General features: G+C 32.8%; 1 protein-coding gene across 1 annotated transcript in view; it reads right to left on the bottom strand.

The window, feature by feature from the left end:
* The window catches only part of LOC137642745 (solute carrier family 23 member 2-like), a 56,529-nt gene that overhangs the window by 36,401 nt on the left and 128 nt on the right, over positions 1-20,000 (bottom strand). Inside the window, exon 2 of the mRNA XM_068375587.1 lies at positions 16,285-16,371. Coding sequence (XP_068231688.1) covers positions 16,285-16,320 — 36 coding nt within the window. The 5' untranslated portion in view covers positions 16,321-16,371. The remainder of the gene's footprint in view (positions 1-16,284; positions 16,372-20,000) is intronic.

Raw genomic sequence — 20,000 nt, forward strand, 5'->3', positions numbered from 1 at the left:
TGGGAAGATGAGATTTACCTAATGCTCCATTTCTTACCAATAGAGATAATGAAGATACTCATTTGAATAACGCTGTCTTTACCTTGTAACAGATTACATATTTTTGATAACCACATGACTTTCCAAAAATGAAACGATGCAATGAATAATAGAAAATAATCTCATGAGCTTATTTGTTTATTTTTTCTCTGGAAAATAAAAATGGCATAGGTAAGGAAATGAAAAGACAATAGAAGTCTTGAGTTACCAGCCTTGAATAATTCAAAAGCGAAAACGATCTATACAGGGAAAAGAATATCAACTAATAATTCATACCGTAACGCTGCGGTAGTGTACAAGACACTCTCGTGGTTTGAGTTGCATTACTAACTAGAGGGGCACTCAGTAGAGCTGTCTTCCCCCGGGGCAGCTAATTTCTCGACCTTGACCTTGACCTTAACCTTTGACATTAACATGTAGTAATTAGCGTGGATTTTCAAACTCTCAAATATGAACCAAGTCTGAAATTTCTGTGACAACGATATCCAAACTTATGGCTGATTACGTGAATTGGACATTTTGCTTGACCTTCACCTTCCAAAATTTAATAATTTCCATCTTTTTACATAATAGTTAATCCCTGCAAGTTCCATTACTCTACTATTAAAATTTTAGCCAGGAAGCTGTTCACACACAAACAGGGAGTAAGACATAACCTTCCAACTTCGTTGGCGGACCCTCATTTAATAAAGTTCGACGAGGAATACTATTCGGTTCTCCTCAAATAAGAGGCTATGGAATAAAACAAGAAACCTTTTTGGATGCAATTTCTCTTTCGCCTTCGTCATTATTACTTTCGGTAACTTCGTTGTTGTGAAGTTTGTGTTTTGATAGTCGTGTATTTGTTTATTTATGTTTGTTTGTTTGAGATTTGCATAACTCAATAAACTATTTGATCGAATCTCTTGAAATTTGGTGGGGTGATTGGCCATGATCCAAGGATAATTTGATTAGTGATTGGCCATGATCCAAGGATAATTTGATTAGTGATTGGCCATGATCCAAGGATAATTTGATTAGATTTTGGGAGTGATTGAGTCAAAGGCCAAGGTCACGTAAAGGTTAAAAACGTCTTTGCTATACCGTGGTCAATTTTTATTATAATTTTTGTTGTTAAATACTCAATGACCTTTTGTCAAATAGATAAATAATGTAGTTTACAGGATTAGAAATTAGTAGAATTTGACTTTTTAATAAATGTAAAAGCGTGAATAAATGATTGAGCATCGCCAAAGTAAAAAAAAGAAAATACATGGGCAGAGAATTATTGGGTCCTTCGACTGGCCAGAAAGTACTACATTGGATTCTTCTCTTTGGTTACTGCTCATTTTCCTTTTACCTACTCATACACCGAATAGTCTGGCCTATTCTTTACATATTCTCCTCTGTCCTCATACACCTGACAACACTGAGATTACCAAACAGTTCTTTGTTCAAGGGGTATACTAGTGTATTGTAAATAGTCAGTGGCTACTTTCCTCTTGGTAAGGGTAGAAGAGCCTCTTTAGCTATGACAAGCAGCTCTTCTAGGAGAAGGACACTCCAAAATCGAACCATTGTTCTCTGGTCTTGGATAGTGCCATAGCCTCTTTACCATGGTCTTCCACTGTCTTGGGGTAGTGTTATCTTGCTTGAGGGTACACTCGGGCACACTATTCTATGTTATTTCTCTTACTCTTGTTTTTTGAAGTTTTTATAGCTTATAAATGAAAAAAAAAAATTCAATGTTGTTACTGTTCTGAAAATATTTTATTTTAATTGTTAATTATTTCTCTTGTAGTTTATTCATTTCCTTTCCTCACTGGGCTATTTTCCCTGTTGGAACCCTTGGGCTTATAGCATTTTGCTTTTCCAACTAAGGTTGTAGCTTAGCAAATAATAATAATAATAATAATAATAATAATAATAATATTAATAATATGAAAATTACCAATAAATGACGAAACCTGAGGCCTAGTCAATGCGAAATTGTATGTATGTATGTGTTTGGATTAGAATATATATGAAACATATGAAAATAACGCTAAAATGTGAAATTTCACCAAATTTTAAAACGGATAATAAAAAGTGTATATGTTTGCTAGAAGTAATGAAAGTGTATGGAAGTGATAACATTGTATGAATAAATAAATGAAAATATTATTCGGTGTAAACAAGAAATATGTGAATCCATGAACGGGAAATGTGCCGAATCATACTGAGCCAACGTCTATTGTCAATCAAATGCTTCTACTTTCTTTCTCTCCATCCAACCGTATCCATCCTCCTCCCCCCCCCCCCTCGGTCTCCAGTGTCTGCCACTCAATAGATTCTTTATAAGATCATTCCAACAGCATCTTTCGTTTCACTATCTATTACTGCTCCACTCCACCCCCCCCCCCCCCCCACACCCACATCCCGGACATTGAACTACAGCTCAGGTATACATGTGGGGCACCAGCCTTTCGTTTGCTAGTTCTGGGCTGCCATCACATTGGGTGTATGAGATCTTACAAATGCAAAGATTATTATTCATTTTACGGTGATCAGACCGTGAAAAAAAATTACAGAGAAAATTTCCCACAGCAATGTGAAATCATATGATTTAACACGCTGGCCGGATAAATTCTACATGGTGAAAACATATGAAAAATGCAATAAGCGTTTTTTTTTTTTTTTTTTTTTTTTAAACAGTAATGCAAAGGAAAACCAACAATGTTGAATATTTCTTTAGGTATTGACATATTAATTCATGAAATGCCAATATGTAATGATTGATTTTGTTACGAATTTTCGGCCCCCTGGAGAAAAAAATATATTTTTATGGAAATTTTAAATTAATGCTCGGCAGCGTGCTCATGAATGTCTGCAGTCACATGGCAATTCAATACATTATCAGGAATGTCTTGAGAAAAGGTTGAAGACAGACTATATATATATATATATATATATACATATATATATATATATATATATATGTATATATATACACACACATACACATACATAGCCTTAGCCTCTGTACCATGGTCTTCCACTGTCTTAGGGTAGAGTTCTCTTGCTTGAGGGTATACCTGGGGCACACTATTCTATTCTTTTATATGTTCTTGTTTTTTTAAGTTTTAATAGTTTATATTTGAAAGATTTATTTCATTGTTGTTACTATTCTTAAAATATTTTATTTTAATTGTTAATTACTTATGTTAATGCCTTATGTCAGCACAGGCCCTTGCTTAAAAGAAGCCAGTATGTGCGTTAAAGAGACAGATGGGAACCTTTTTACTAGAACAACCACCCGAAACTCCAAGAAGCTCTTTGCAAAATATCAGAAATCAAACTTCAGATAGCTGAAATACAAAATAAAGCACGGACTCTTGCCTAACGAAAAGATCATAGGAGTCTTGGGATAATGAATGTTTAGTGTCTTAGGCACAGCAAATGCAGTCAGCAGGAGTATGTTGAGCACGTCTTTGGAATAGACTACCTCATTTCCATTAACGACTAGTGTCACATCTTTGGGTTGTTGTGGACTTATTGATAACGTCTCCGCCTGGTGATCGCCAGAATGGGTTCGATGCCCACTCAAACTCGTTACTTCCTTTAGTCGCTGCAACCTCACCATCCTAGTAAGTTTAGGATGGGGAGTTTGGGGGAGCCTATAGATGTATCTGCTGAGCTATCAGCAGTCATTACCTGGCCCTCCCTGGTCTTAGCTTGGGTGGAGAGGGGCTTGAGAGCTGATCATATGATATATGGTTAGTCTCTAGGTCATTGTCCTGCATGCTAGGGCAGTGTCACTGTCCTTTGCCTCTGCCATTCATGAGCGGCCTTTATAACCTTTAAAATTAGATTTAGAGTCCAATTGTAAAAGTAAAAATGTTTTAAAAAGGGGTTTAAATATGAGTATACTAGCTAGATTACAAAATAATGTACAAGTATCCCTGATACGCATAATGTTATTGTGCATGTACAAGAACGCAATCCATGTAGATAAATACAATTATGTACAGCTCATGATGTCTGTACAGAACATCGAAATGAATTATTCAGAACGACATGAAAAATTATCTCAATCTTTTTTTACCTACTGTTTAAGGCATAACATCATAAATATGAATTTTTATCTTATTGTTCAACCTTTCCTTGTTCTTTCCTACGTGTTTGAGTGTGTGAATCTGTACGTCTGTTTAACCGTGGTCTTGTAATAGGTTTTTTTGGACGACTGTTTTGTTTGGGTGAGGTATTTCCGATCACACGAACTCCTTGCTTTCGATATTAGGAAGAAACATTTGCTCTAGGAAAAATAGCCATTGAAGAAAATAGATTTAAACAAAATAAGCAAATTTTATCTCATCTCGAAGAAAATCAACAGAAAAACGCCTAGATACGATTCATAGAAATAATTTATATTTTTAGTAGCTCCTATAGAACAAAGATGTAAAGAATAACAAATAGGTTTAATAACACTTTCTTCAAGGTCAATACGCAGAGAACCCGTCGTTGATATGTCCTTTCATCAAACACATGCCCGGCAATGATGCAATCGTGACGTATTCATAAGTAGGAAAACCACTGGTGAGTATTTTTCTTCCAAGGTCAGGCTGACCCCCGGAGGGTATCTTCCCTGGGGAACCCCTGGTCCCCAGAATGTAAAAAACACCCTTTGACCTTCTGATCCCACGGGCCGAGCAAGGGAAAGTTCCTTGACAACAGGAATTGTTGGCTTTAATAGCACAACAAGAACAACAACCTTTTGATTTCAAGATCCCCCCCCCTCTCTCTCTCTCTCTCTCTCTCTCTCTCTCTCTCTCTCTCTCTCTCTCTCTCTCTCTCTCTCTCTCTCTCTCTCTCTCCATAATGCATACATTTAATGAAATAAACATTTGTTATGGTGTAGCCAAAATTATTAGAAGAAATTATATGAGTAATGGGTGCTGTACCTATAGTTGGTTACAAGGAAGTATTCACTGATATTTTGCCACGCCATCATCTTTAATATATTATATGATGGAATGCATAGATGAACACGCTTCGTTTATCTCTCAGATATATCGTTTTGGGTTCTTATTCATTGGTCATTCCAATCTAGGATTATTTTTTTTTTTTTTTTTTTTTTGGTATTTTTGTTTGAATTAGTATTTTGAGTACTATTGTCTAACAGTATCAATCCTGAGAAAAATGATAGCCTAATCTTATAGTCATTTTGATTAAATTTTCCGTGGTTATGCATAAGAATAAATTTAAAAGATTATATATATATATATATATATATATATCTGTGTGTATACATATGCACACATATATGTTCACTTGTATATAAGCATGGTATATGTATTTATACGTATATATGTGTATATATATATATATATATATATATATTCATAAAGAAATCCATGTTTTATATGCATCAAAGATTTAGTCATGTACTGATCTTAATTTTCTAATTCAAATTATTATTTTCAATTTTCAACATATATCCACCCACCGATGAAAATTTCATTACCCTGGGGATCAACAACACACCGCTGACTTAATTTCAGGGTTCGGTTAACAAAAAACTTGAAAGGAATCTGTGAGGTTCTTTGTCCCATAGTAACTATGGAAAACAGCCTCTGCCACTTTTTCTATGAACATCATTTTCAACCCTGAGATACTTAGAATAATTTTTGCAGAAGTAATTTTGGAACTGAAGTACGTCAGCAATGAACATTATTGTATTATGAGACCAATAGGAATTTATATAGTGTACTGTATTTGTTATTTGAGGAAAGCAAAACCGCAAATAACCTTGAATCACATTGAACTCCAACAAAGCTTGATGATAGTATGGCTGTGCGACACATAAGTCAAACTGGTTCTTTCACACTTGAATGCCACTACTTCTATTTTATCTATGAATAAGACTACATAACCCAGTTTATGGCAGCAGGAGATTCTAGACGAAAATTAAATTTTAATTTTATCCCTGATAACTGTTGAGAGAGAGAGAGAGAGAGAGAGAGAGGAGAGGAGAGAGAGAGATAATCATGACATGCCCTTATAAATATAACTATTTACAATGTTTTGTCAACTCGATATGTTTGGTTAGAAAGTAGGAAAACGGACTGTAACAACAAGTACTTTTCAAACATCATCAACTGTTCGAAGACTGAATAAAAGAGAAGGGGATTAACCTTATAATTAATTTGATTTTTCTTACGACAATGGGTGACCTTGACAAGATTGTGTAAAAGTAATTTTGGCGAAGACCTTCTTTCTCTCTGTTTCTTTTATCATAATCGTCGTTCACGTCTGTGAAATTGTAATGTAATGCCAAGGGGAACATTCAGTATCCTCATTACTATATTTCTTTTGTTGCAGACAGTCTACGATACGAAAGACTCATAATACCTTTACTTGATTATTATTATAATTATTATATTATTATTATTATTATCACTAGCTAAGCTACAATCCTAGTTGGAAAAGCAAGATGCTATAATTCCAAAGGCTCCAAGAGGGAAAATAGCCCAGTTTGGAAAGGAAACACGGTAATAAAGAAACTACATGAGAAGTAATGAGCAGTTAAAGTGAAATATTTCAAGAACAGTAACTACGCCAAAATAGATATTTCACATATAAACTGTAAAAACTTAAAAGAAAAAAAAAAATAAGCGGACGAGAGAAGACGAGAAATGAGATAGAATAGTATGCCCGAGTTACCCTCAAGCAAGGTAATATGCTTGCGTATTACTTTGTCATACGCATGCTGTTTGCGAGTACAAAGGACACCATGTCAAATTATGTCTCGAACCTGTTATTGAAGTTTTTACCTTACGATTCTCCCTAATGGCCTTCGATGTCAGGATGCCAGAGAACTTCAAATCAATCAATCAATCCCTAATGAGGATCAGACTAAAATCAATTTTCCTGAACCAGGACTTTGAAAAGAAATAATTTCCACCATTTTACCAGACTTCCTAAGTCACGCCACTGTAGCCCTCGAGGGATCCAATGTCCGTAAAGATTATTACCAACATTCTTTTCACGGTGAAATAAACCTTATTGGTAGAAAGGATAATGATGGTCGGGTATTCAGAATATAATTTACGTCGGTCAATCATCCCAAGGCTTATTTGAAAGAGCCTTTTATTATTATTATTATTATTAAATGCTAAGCTACAACCCTAGTTGGAAAAGTAGGATGCTACCGTATAAGCACAGGGTCTTCCTTTTTTTTTTTTTTTTTTTTTTTTTATTGAGTACTTGGCTGGCCATTGGCTTAACTCAGGTCATAGAATCAGTTAGATGGAGGCCCAGATAGTAATCCATAATGACTTCACCCAAAAGAAATATAGTGAAATTCTCTTTAATAAACTGTACCCAAGGTCATCATTCAAGTATTAGCCATGGTTTCTTTTCCTGTAATTCTTGATTATTTTCGTTTCCTAAATCTGACTTCATAGTTGTGCCATGAAGTAATAGATACTAGAGGTGGAAGCGCAAGATGGACAAAAGCAAATAGACATTCCCACCGGTATGCAAAGTTTTTTTTTTTTTTTTTTTTTTTTTTTTTTTTTTTTTTTTTTCATCCCAGAAAATTTTAGCATAACTAAAAGGGCGATTATTTCTGCAGAAATCAATCTCAAACACAAACCTCCTCCCCATGACTGGTCATCATCATCATCTCCTCCAACGGCTATTGACGCAAAGGTCCTCGGTTATATTCCGCCAGTCGTCTCTATCTTGAGCTTTTTCATGACTGGTAGACCCCTCTTTCATGAAAGTGTTTGATATTTGGCTCGTCTGCAAAATCAATATGATAGTACGCAATAGGAGTGTTACGATTTGCCTCTCAAATGTAGTGCATGCAGGTATATAATTTCCTTGTAATTTTCCTCCCTCTATGAAATTTTTTTTCATTTTATGCACCCCCTTTTGCTGTTTATCTCATCGTCTTCATATATGAGTTTTGAATTAAGGAAAAGCATTCTTAATGGCCTTTTCGTTTTCTTCCATGTGCTTTTTGGTAAATTGATGTAAGAATTAAAATTTTGTTTTACTTCTGTCATATCGGCGAACACGTGAAATACAAGATTCGTCCCCCAAGTCGGTTAAATTTTCATCTCCCCTTGTCCAGATAAACTATTTATTCATTTCCTTCTGTAACAACCTAGGTAGCTGTAACACCGTATAACCTGAACACCACTCTCTCAATCCTTCTATTACAAGGAAAATATTAACTTCGTTCAAATCTAGTCGTCTCTAATAACTGCTGCATGGGAAGATGTTTGAAGCGCAATCAGAATAGCAAACAGTTTTCAGGTATTTGATGTAAGCAAGATATTGTATGCTGTAATGGAGTCAAATATGTGGTGCAATAGTCGTGGAGAGTTCCAATATAAAAGAACATCTTTACCTGGTTACAAGAAAGGCTGGAGAGAGAGAGAGAGAGAGAGAGAGAGAGAGAGAGAGAGAATGTGACGTTTAGAGAAATATGAAACGCTTGCCATATATATTTGAACAGAATAAAAGGCCTTTAATAACATTCAATACAAATGTAAAATTAACAGATGTGCCTTATGATAAGAAAAAATTTCTTAAGCCATAGTGAATAAATTGCTTTGTTGAAAATTTAAATGAACGAAATTATTCAAAACATGTTCTGAGTAGTCTTTTCATAAGCTGAAACTAAGATCTAGTCACAACTCCTGGCGCCTTCAAAACTGTGGTATAAGATATTATAATATTATTTTTAGTTATATCTGTCTTAGTTTTACTCTTAATGATTTACATCTTGTATTTATTTCGTTGTAAAATTCTTCTTGTTCCTGTATAGGGTTTCAGTTTTGCGAAATCATACTCGACAATTTAAAGGCTTTTTATTGTTTTTCTATATGCGTTGAGGACATTTTTACCATGGAGGTTGAATAAGCTGGGTTCTGTAGAAAGTTTACAAGAATGTTTGAAAATACGGTGCACAATTGAAATGGACATAATCTTCCTCGATGAACAATTCATCTACTGTCATCTACTTGAAATACAATATTAATTTGATATGGATCTCCCTGTCAATTCCAAAAATGGCATCTGAGAATATTATCTAAAGTTCAAGGCAATTGATGTCACAAAAGAGAAAACGATCATATTACTGCATGCAATTTGGTGGAAAATATTGTAATTCAATAGTCATGCAACCTATTCAAAGAAAAACTGGATATGCTCTTAGAGAGAGAGAGAGAGAGAGAGAGAGAGAGAGAGAGAGAGAGAGAGAGAGAGAGGCATTACCGTGCAATAATAAAGAACTTATCAGATTTTGTGACAGTCGCTGCGATTTTCATAACAAAAGATCATGATTATGAATTTATTTGCTTGCACCAGAGCAGACATAGCATAGATAACCTGGACGTGTTGTTGTGCGGCCCAGGAGAATGTCTGTTACTAAATATTTTGAATTATATTTTTTATACCATTAATCATCATTATTACCATAAGGAAATAATGAAAGAGAAGTCGGTTTTATGTAAACTTTCATAGTTAGACAAATAAAACAAGGAAGAATTGCAAAAAAAAAAAAAAAATCTATAAATTTGGAAAGTAATATTTCTTGCATAGATGTATCATCATGCGGTTTTTACTCAATTGGATATAATAAAATGCCCCTCCCATCCTGTTGACGAACAGTTGTCCATTGTCGCGAGGTAGCTGTTAGTAGGTGAAAATAACTAACGTTATTCAACACGATAATATCTTATATGCAAACGTTTGAGGGCAATAATGGCGCAAAATTCCAACAATGTGAAACATGCAATGGCAAGCTTAAACCAGTTTTTCTATTATCATTGAGGAATAGATTGAGAGATAGAAAAGTAATAACATTACAGTGCATGTGCGTGTATGAAATACACGTGTATTACACCATGCCTGCACTAGTGACAGTATCGTTGTAGGTCTTAGCAGAACGAATGACCAAAAAAAAAAAAATCCTAATTTTTTGAAAGGGATTTGTTTGAACAAAGATAGAGGTTGCCATCACAACTCACAGTTTCCCTCACAAGGTGTTTGAAGAAGAACATTAACATGTGACGGCAAAGGTTTTGTTCTCTCGAAACATTAATCTTTCGTAAAATTGTAATGTTGAAACTTCTTATCGTATATATCAAAGGTAATTCGAAATGGAATTCTATATTGCTGAAACTGTAAGCCATCTTTGTATAAGTACCTGATTTTTAAAGTATATTTGAACAATAGATGTGCTAGTTCTCTTTTCTAGTTTATCACCTGATTTGTTCTATATGCAGGTATATAATCTACTGGTGAGTGATCACACTATTTTTCTATTTGCTTAATTCACCTCACCCTTTTATTAATAATTTATTTCCGTCTATCACGCGTTAAAGATATGCAAATCTAATTGTTCCTAAAAAATCAGTACCGAAAGCAGTCTAAAGCGCAAGTAAATTTACTGTATCAAAAATGTAGATCGTGAGATTGCATTCAATAAAAAATTAACAATATTTAGTCAATAGTCATAAAAAAATCCATAAAGTATAACAGCAGCCGATTTTCTGAGAGAGAGAGAGAGAGAGAGAGAGAGAGAGAGAGAGAGAGAGAGAGAGAGAGAGAGAGAGAGAGAGAGAGAGATATCATCTGCGTAATCATACTGCTCACATTAGCTCCAGTAACAGTCATTATGAATTGAAAGTGAACAAATATTGATTGAAAAACTACTCTGTCAAACCAAAGTGACTGTGCATTGCTAATGATTTTAGCTGAGGAAGTGATGTGATCGTTTAAGATCTCTTTGTCACAATGTGCAGCTTTGTTCTTGGGTCTTCGAAGGACACGTTCATAAAAGAATTCTTTTATGTTTTCTCAAAACATTTCCATTGGACAAAAGTAAAGTCAAGGAATTGGATGTAATAACATTGGTTCTTAAATCCATTATAGATTTTAACTTGTTTCGTTTTAGGTCATATTGTAAACAAATTAAATTGCAGACATTCGAAAGGTAAATATAAACTCATTAAATTCAGTCTGGGTTTCCTGAACATGACTTTGACTATCGACAATACGCATGATGAGCTAGACTCGTTCAGGAAAATTATAGCTTATCAGTGCCTGAAGTTTCTTAATGAATAGAATCTTGGTAATCTGAAAAGGCTTAAGAGATAGTAATTTCAACGTTTGATAGCTCTTTAGTGTTTAGGTTTCAATTATTGATTTAATTTTAATGGATGGATTCTTGAGGAAAGGATCCAAGAGATATAGTAATCATATGCTCTTAAATGTAATAGGGTAACTGAAAGTCAAATGTTATTGATTGTATTAGGGTAGTTAAAGATCTGTGGGGTTGTGAATTAGGGAGATGAAAACTAACATGATTTAATACCTAAAGGGCAGTAAACGCTTTAAGTGCGGTTTGATGTAGAATTCCGAGGATGGAAACTAGGATGATACTGGGTCTCATCCAAATCTTTAAAAGTTGCAGTAGCGTAGCAAATTTCAGAAGTAAGAATTACGCGATACATTGTTACCTCTGAACGTAAGGGATCTTTTGATTACTATTATAAAGAGCATGATCTGGATGAATGAAGCTAGTGATGCAGAAGGCTTTATACAATAACAATCTTATGGAACACTTTAATGCAGAATTTTTCTCGTTTGACTTTTCTTAGCCTGCAATGTATGCTACCATAGGGACTTGAATTAGCGATATAATCAGTAGAAGTCGATTATTATTATTATTATTATTATTATTATTATTATTATTATTGCTACTTGCTAAGCTACAACCCTAGTTGGAAAAGCAGGATGCTATAAGCCCAGGGGCTCCAACAGGGAAAATAGCTCAGTGAGGAAAGGAAAAAAGGAAAAAATAAAATATTTTAAGAACAGTAACAGCATTAAAATAAATATTTCCTACATAAACTATAAAAACTTTAACAAAGTGGAGAGTTGAATATGGAATGATGTTAAAATTTCTCAGGGTGTGGATGCAGTCTGAACATTAGGTGATTAGAGATTTTTATGGCAATGGAGACTTGTATAAATGAGCAGTTAAATTGTTGGAACCATTTTGTAACTATTTTTTCTACAAGAATGAGGTAACAATGGCTGATCTGAAAAGTTGTGGTGATGAAGAATGTGCGAAAATCTCAACTAACGAAGCATATTTCATGCTGGTAAAAGCTGATGCTGTAGATTGCCTGGCCCTTTGCGGCCAAGCACGGGCTCTTGCAACTAATGCAGCCCGTAGTAAAAATTGACGAATAACGTATACCGAAAACTGTAATGATAACAAATGTCCCCAGAAAACCTAATGCCTATGGTGGTTGAATGAAATTCGATATTCCTTTCTTATGCTATTTTAGGATACCTTTTTAACGCGTAACTAATTTAATTACTGAAGCGGAAAAAAAATTCAGTTACAGAATTTCAAAGTAGTGAAAACTACTTTGAAAAGAAACTTTTCTGTATAAGAATAGGTTGCAGTAAGGGAAGAACAAGGATTTTTATACAAAAGCCTTTAAAGAAAAATTATAAAAATTCTCCATCTCGACAACTTCCACAAAAAAAAGCCTTGAAAAAATTGGCAATCGAAATATAATCAGAAAAGCTGAAAACTGGTTCTGAATAGAACGTTAGAGAATATTTGGCGAAGGTAAAATCCCGAGAATACCTGATAAATTTTATGGTATTGAATCATATCTTATCTTTACCTCACTAATGCGCAGAAGTGATTTTTTATAAAAAGAAATGTGATACTTTCTTATATTACTTATGCTTTTATCGAATAGCGATGATATGCATTCATCCATACACATTGGCCCGCTCTCTCTCTCTCTCTCTCTCTCTCTCTCTCTCTCTCTCTCTCTCTCTCTCTCTCTCTCTCATATATATATATATATATATATATATATATATATATATATATATATATATATATATATATATATACATATATATATATATATATATATATATATATATATATATATATATATATATATACACACACATATATATACACATACACAGTATATAACATAAAATACATACATAACCTGTACAATATATGTAAATATCTACACTCACTGTATATTTATATATACGTACCACATAAAGACCTTGAGAATTTTTAGTCCATATATTCCTAGTTTTATTCCAGTAAAACAAGATCAAGTTTATTTAACTACCACAGAAAAGTTCGTGATGAGCTTCCCCTTATCTTTCACCGTAAGGGTAGAAGAGACTCTTTAGCTATGGTAAGCAGCTCTTCTGCGAGAAGGACACTCCAAAATCAAATTATTATTCTCTAGTCTTGGGTAGTGCCATAGCCTCTGTACCATGGTCTTCACTGTCTTGGGTTAGAGTTCTCTTGATTTAGGGTACACTCGGGCACACTATTCTATCTAATTTCTCTTCCTCTTTTGTTTATATAGTTTATATAGAAGATATTTATTTTAATGTTGTTATTCATCTTAAAACATTTTATTTTTCCTTTTTTCCTTTCCTCACTGGGCTATTTTTCCTATTGGAGCCCCTGGGCTTATAGCATCCTGCATTTCCAACTAGGGTTTTAGCTTAGCTAGTAATAATAATGATAATAATAATAATTATAATGACCCTGAGTTACTGTATAAATAATTCTCTCTAATCAGGAAGTTTTATGCTTCCCTGTTTACTTACTTTAGTTTTGTCTAGTCTCCTTGGAGAGGGAAGGATCTTCTGATAAACAACGCGTTTAAATGAATTCAGTATTACTTTACTTCTGTATCATTTTACTTACTTGGGATGCCCTTCATAGTTTGATTACCAAGTGGGTTCGCCTTGTAAGACCCTGAGAATCGTATGAATTCTTATAAGTTATTTAAAGTCTTAACTACATTAGCCAAATATTTTTTATGTTTATATGTTTAACAGGCTGACATAAGTCTTTTTTATAGTTTATATATGAAGTGAAATTTTTAGTGTTATTACTTTTCTTAAAATATTTTATTTAAATTGTTCATTACTTCTCTTGTCGTTTATTTATTTCCTTGTTTCCTTTCCTCACTGGACTATTTTTCTCTGTTGGAGCCCTTGGACTTATAGCATCCTGCTATACCAACTAGGGTTGTAGTTTAGCTAATAATAATAATAATAATAATAATAATAATAATAATGCTAATGGTGTTTTTTAGATTTATTTCAGAAGCAGGTCATCTTGAAAACGTTTAATTTTTCTAAGGACATCTTCACTTTCATGTTTTTAAAATGAATTTCCGTTTATTATTCTTTATAAATAACAAACTATATTAGCCGTCAATGACCCTCGATGTCAGTATGCCAGAAAAATCAAAATCAATCAATCAATCATATTCAAATATCTTGTGAAGATAGGCAGTGTTGCACAGCTTGCCTTTGTCCTGAAATCAGTATGTATATGTTCTTGGTTTAAATACATTTCCGGTTTGATGGGCGTCGCTCTTTACAAAAAAAAGAAAAAAAAAAGGAAATAAACAAGTTAGATAGTTGTATCCTGTTCAGGACATTTAAACGATGACATTGGTATCAGGAAATAGCATCCTGATGAGAGGTTTTTAAGTCTTCCTACAATGATTTTCAAACAAAGAATACCAGGAAACTTTGTAACAATCAAGAGGCAAGCCGTATGTTATATCAGTACTCAATTTCTTCCTAAAACGTACCATATAGACGACAGTACCGTCAATGTACCTACCACGGTACACTGTTGGCATAGCTTGACTGTGTGTGTGTATATATATATATATATATATATATATATATATATATATATATATATATATATATATATATATATATATATATATATATGTATGTATGTATATTCGATTGCCAGAATATATCAATTTATGTATAAGAAGACACGTAAACCGTTTAGGGTCCATAAGATTACACATTGGCAACTCCAGTTTAAAAAAAAAAAAAAAAAAAAAAACGCTGTGAACTAAGATTGAGCCTTATTTGATCCTAAGCGAAATTTTCATATGGAAATGAACCTCTAAATACAGTATATAGATGATATTGCATTAAATAACAGCATGGTAATATACTGTGCTTAATAGTTTACAAACAAGACGAATTTGAAGGTCAAGGCTAATGTACACCATGTTTATGCCCAAAGGAAGTTGCACCACAGTAAACTAGAGCTATGCGTCTTAAATCTAAGTGTTTATGAAAATCTTGAAACTATGACATAAACAATCGTATGCAATGTATTCGTTTGAACATATTACAAAACAATATTATTGCCTTACAGTAAATCAACATTTGAAATCATTAAACATGGCCGATTGAGAGTTTCAACATCAGGTCTAACAATATTATTTGGAGTAACAGTCTCTCTCTCTCTCTCTCTCTCTCTCTCTCTCTCTCTCTCTCTCTCTCTCTCTCTCTCTCTCTCTCTCTCTCTCATTATAAGTTATATTATCTTCTTTGTCTGCATCTTTTCCCACTTTTATGTGGGGTCGACGTTTCTGGCCAGCGTTCTCCATCTACCTCTGTCCCACACTTCATCACCCGTTAATCCCTTTGATCGGAGATTGTAAGTTATATAATCCTTGTACATAATAAACTTGTATATTCAGATATATAGCAGAGACAAACGCGATGATATCGAATTAAATGTACCTTCGGAATAATATACAAAGGGAATGATATATCGTACGCGTATGAAACCTGACAAGGGTTCGAAACAATGCATGCTTGTGTTGGAATGTGACAAAAACCATAAGATTGTATCTTGGTTAAACTAGGTGCACTCATCATATATCATTATCTTTCTCGAATTTTACGATTTCTATAAGCAGTAGGCTATTTGTAGCTTAATGTATCAAGTACATGCAGGTATCTGTCCATTAAAATTACTTAATTTCCTTTAATAAAGAAGTTAGGGTAACGAAACACAGTACACATTCGTAGCTCATGAAAAGCAATACCAGAAAACCAAATTCTATTTTATCGTACAGGAAGTAATCAACAAACGCGCCTAGGCGAGATTTGCTCATGGTAAATGTCATGCTTCCGATTAAGCTCAATGCATGCATGAAGTAGACAATATGAACCGGAAATAACGTCACAGGAATATGATTTTTATAACTTCCACCTGTTTTGTTATTTTTCCAAACAGTTTCCATACGTTAGGAACGTTTTGTTTCTTATATAGGGAAGACCAAGGTATGGGGAAGACCTTTAAAAATGCCAATATAGCGTTCGCAAACATAAAAAAAAGAAAAAAAAATGAAAGTAAATATGACTTACCTCTTCATCTTTTTCAAAAGCAGGATTGTCTGGCATTTTGGACCAATTTGACACTCCCTGGATTCTTCAACTTCCGTCTGTCCCAAACTGCAAAAAGAATTTCTGTATTTATAGAATATGTAAATATTTTCTTACATATAGAAAATAACTATGTTCTATAGACAGTTATGAAGAATATATTAGTAATTATAAGACTTGTTTTAATTCTACAGATGGCTAGGAAGAATTTATTCGTAGTTGTAAAATAACGATATTCGATTTTTAAGTGGGAGCTATATTATGATCTGTTTTCTTGCGGATAAAAGAGACCATTACTCATATGTAAGATGTTCTGATAATATGATATATATATATATATATATATATATATATATATATATATATATATATATATATATATATATATATATATATATATATATATATATATATATATATATATATGAACATATATCACAAGCACACGTGATTTTAATTAATGTAAATATCACCCACGAAATGCATTTAATACCGAATTCTATCTTGGGAAATACATATCCACTTGGAATTCATTTTATGGTAACAGCTTCTGGCCGGGTGGTGATTCGAACCACCACCTGTACGGCTAGAAACTATTTCTAGCCGTACAGGTGGTGGTTCGAATCACCACCCGGCCAGAAGCTGTTACCATAAAATGAATTCCAAGTGGATATGTATTTCCCAAGATAGAATTCGGTATTAAATGCATTTCGTGGGTGATATTTACATATATATATATATATATATATATATATATATATATATATATATATATATATATATATATATATATATATACATACATATATATATATATATATGTATATATACATATATATATATATATATATATATATATATATATATACACACGCATATATATATATATATATATATATATATATATATATATATATATAGATACATATAGCCAGGCACTGGCTATTTATAATATAGGGAAGTTATGGCTGGAGCTTGACTAATAATGATAATAGAAGAATAATTAGTGCCAACGTAATTCTCAGATTGTTATCTCATCAATAAGGCTTAACATATACCAAAGGAAAATTAAGAAAACAGTGTATAATACTAAGTTCATCCAAATACTTTCGAAACAAACAGGGAAACATTTTGCATCAGGGTGGATGTATACATACATACACACACATACTGTAGATATGTATGTATATATATATATATATATATATATATATATATATATATATATATATATACATACATACATACATATATATACAACTTGACATGAAAAACAGTAACACTATACGGGTTCTCATAGCTGCATTTAAAGCCAAGAGCTATAACAGAGAGGTCTAAAGAAATTAGTGAACAGACCAACAAATTAGCCAGAATCACTTAGGTGATATTTTTTTTCTTTTTGTCTTTTCCTTTTGGGGAGATTTTGTCCCCGGGGATATTCTTCCCTGGGGATTTTTTCCTAGAATTGAAGAAAATGGTTAAAAAATATTGACGAGTTTCTCGTGAGGCTGTTTTGATTTAGCAGTATTATAGTTTAACCTGCTAATTTTTGTCATTTCCGCACGAAATGATAACGTCCAATTAGGCTTAAAACTTCGAGAGGATGTTTATTGTGCTGATTCTTTTATACATATTTAAAGAGATTATTACTTTACTAGTGTATGCGACCCGTAAAAAATTATGGCTAGATTTTTAGATAGATAGGCACACACGTATGGGTACTCCATCTTCCCCCTACCCGAGGAACGGGGATATATATATATATATATATATATATATATATATATATATATATATATATATATGTATATATATATATATATATATATATATATATATATATATATATATATATATATATATATATATCGTCGTCTACATTCAGTAGTACAACACTGAAAACTTTTAAAAATGAATATGTGATACAAATATAGAAAGTACTCTGACGTCATTCGGAGAAAGCGCGAGAAATCGGCCGGACGTCAACAGACGTTTTAAAGAATAACAGAAAGTTCTCACACGGGAGTTTTTATGCTAAATAAGAAAACGCTCACAGATTTTTCAGTACCCTAACTTTTCCACATAAGTTATCTTACTGTATCATTATTATTCTTAGTAGTAGTAGTAGTACTCCTACGTGAACGCACTTCTTTGTCGATTTACATATTTAATATTATTTGTTTTTTTCTTAATGGTGTGTTGCGAAGGATTGGTAAAATATAATTAAACCAAATAGAATGCTAAGGCTGGGAGGATCGTAGAGAGGAGAGGTCCCCTGTTTTTTGTTTCTTTTGTTTGATGTCGGCTACCCCCCAAAACTGGGTGAAGTGCCTTGGTATATGTATGTATGTATAAAGCAAACTTACTAAGAAAGCCTCACAGAAAATAATAACCACTTGAGCCGGAAATAAAACAGAGTCAAGAGAAGGAAAGGTTGACGAGAATGAATAAGAATAAAAGAATCACTACAATGCCTTTATGAACGCTCCTCACGAAACTTCCTTCTACCAAACACAGTAAGAATCAACATTTGGCATATTTAGCCTTGAGGTTATACAGTATGTTCCGTTCCACTGAAGTATGTCCCTTTTTTCTTATTAATCGTTTTTATTACCTCATGTAATCGCTGTGATTGTGTTATCATCTGCCGAAATTGTTTACGTTGACACATAAAATTATACAGTATATGTATAGATTTTTCCCACTATAAATTTTTGGTGTTATTTTGTGATAAATACCAGCAGATCTGTTGTTATATATATATATATATATATATATATATATATATATATATATATATATATATATATATATATCGTGTGTGTATGTAAATATGTATAAATATATACGTATATATGTATATAATAGACATATATTTAGTTTATGTATATACTATATATATATATATATATATATATATATATATATATATATATATATATATATATGTATGTATGTATGTATGTATGTATGTATGTATGTATGTATGTATGTATGTATGTATGTATGTATGTGTGTATTAGAGAGAGAGAGAGAGAGAGAGAGAGAGAGAGAGAGAGAGAGAGAGAGAGAGAGAGAGAGAGAGAATTGTTATAATGTTAACAAAACTGTATTCACGTTATGAATACTGAATTAATTATGCAATAACGTTCTTATTCGGTTAAAATGTCAACTTTACCGGTAGAAGTTCTAGCGTGATGAACATCAATTTGAATTTGAAACTGGAGACAAATGTTTCTGATACGAATAGTATTATCAATATATAGGAGCATTTTTTACAGAACAGGTAGCTTTCTATTTTTTCGTAAATTAATAAAATAACTGAAAATATAGGTGTGTTTTCTATGATAATTAAGCATTTGTATCTGAATTTAAACCGGTCGTATCATCTCCCAAGGAACTTGGTTATTTTATATTAAATTTAAATCCTTTTAAAAACAAAAGGAAATAACCCACGAAAGCAATTTGCTATGAAGTGCAAAAGAAACCTGTTATGTGGTAAGATATTACGAGAGTTATATATGACAAAAAAACAGAAAAACTATTGTGACCAAAACACTAGCGACAACATTCTCTCTCAAACGTGAAATGAAGAGAATGCAGGAAGTATGGAATAGCATATCTCTGTACACAAACACCGCACAACACTCGTGGATAACGCAAAACGAAAATAAGAGTTAAAAGTCCATATATAAATA

This window comes from Palaemon carinicauda, chromosome 6 (genome assembly GCF_036898095.1).
Source record: "Palaemon carinicauda isolate YSFRI2023 chromosome 6, ASM3689809v2, whole genome shotgun sequence".
NCBI lineage: Eukaryota > Metazoa > Arthropoda > Malacostraca > Decapoda > Palaemonidae > Palaemon > Palaemon carinicauda.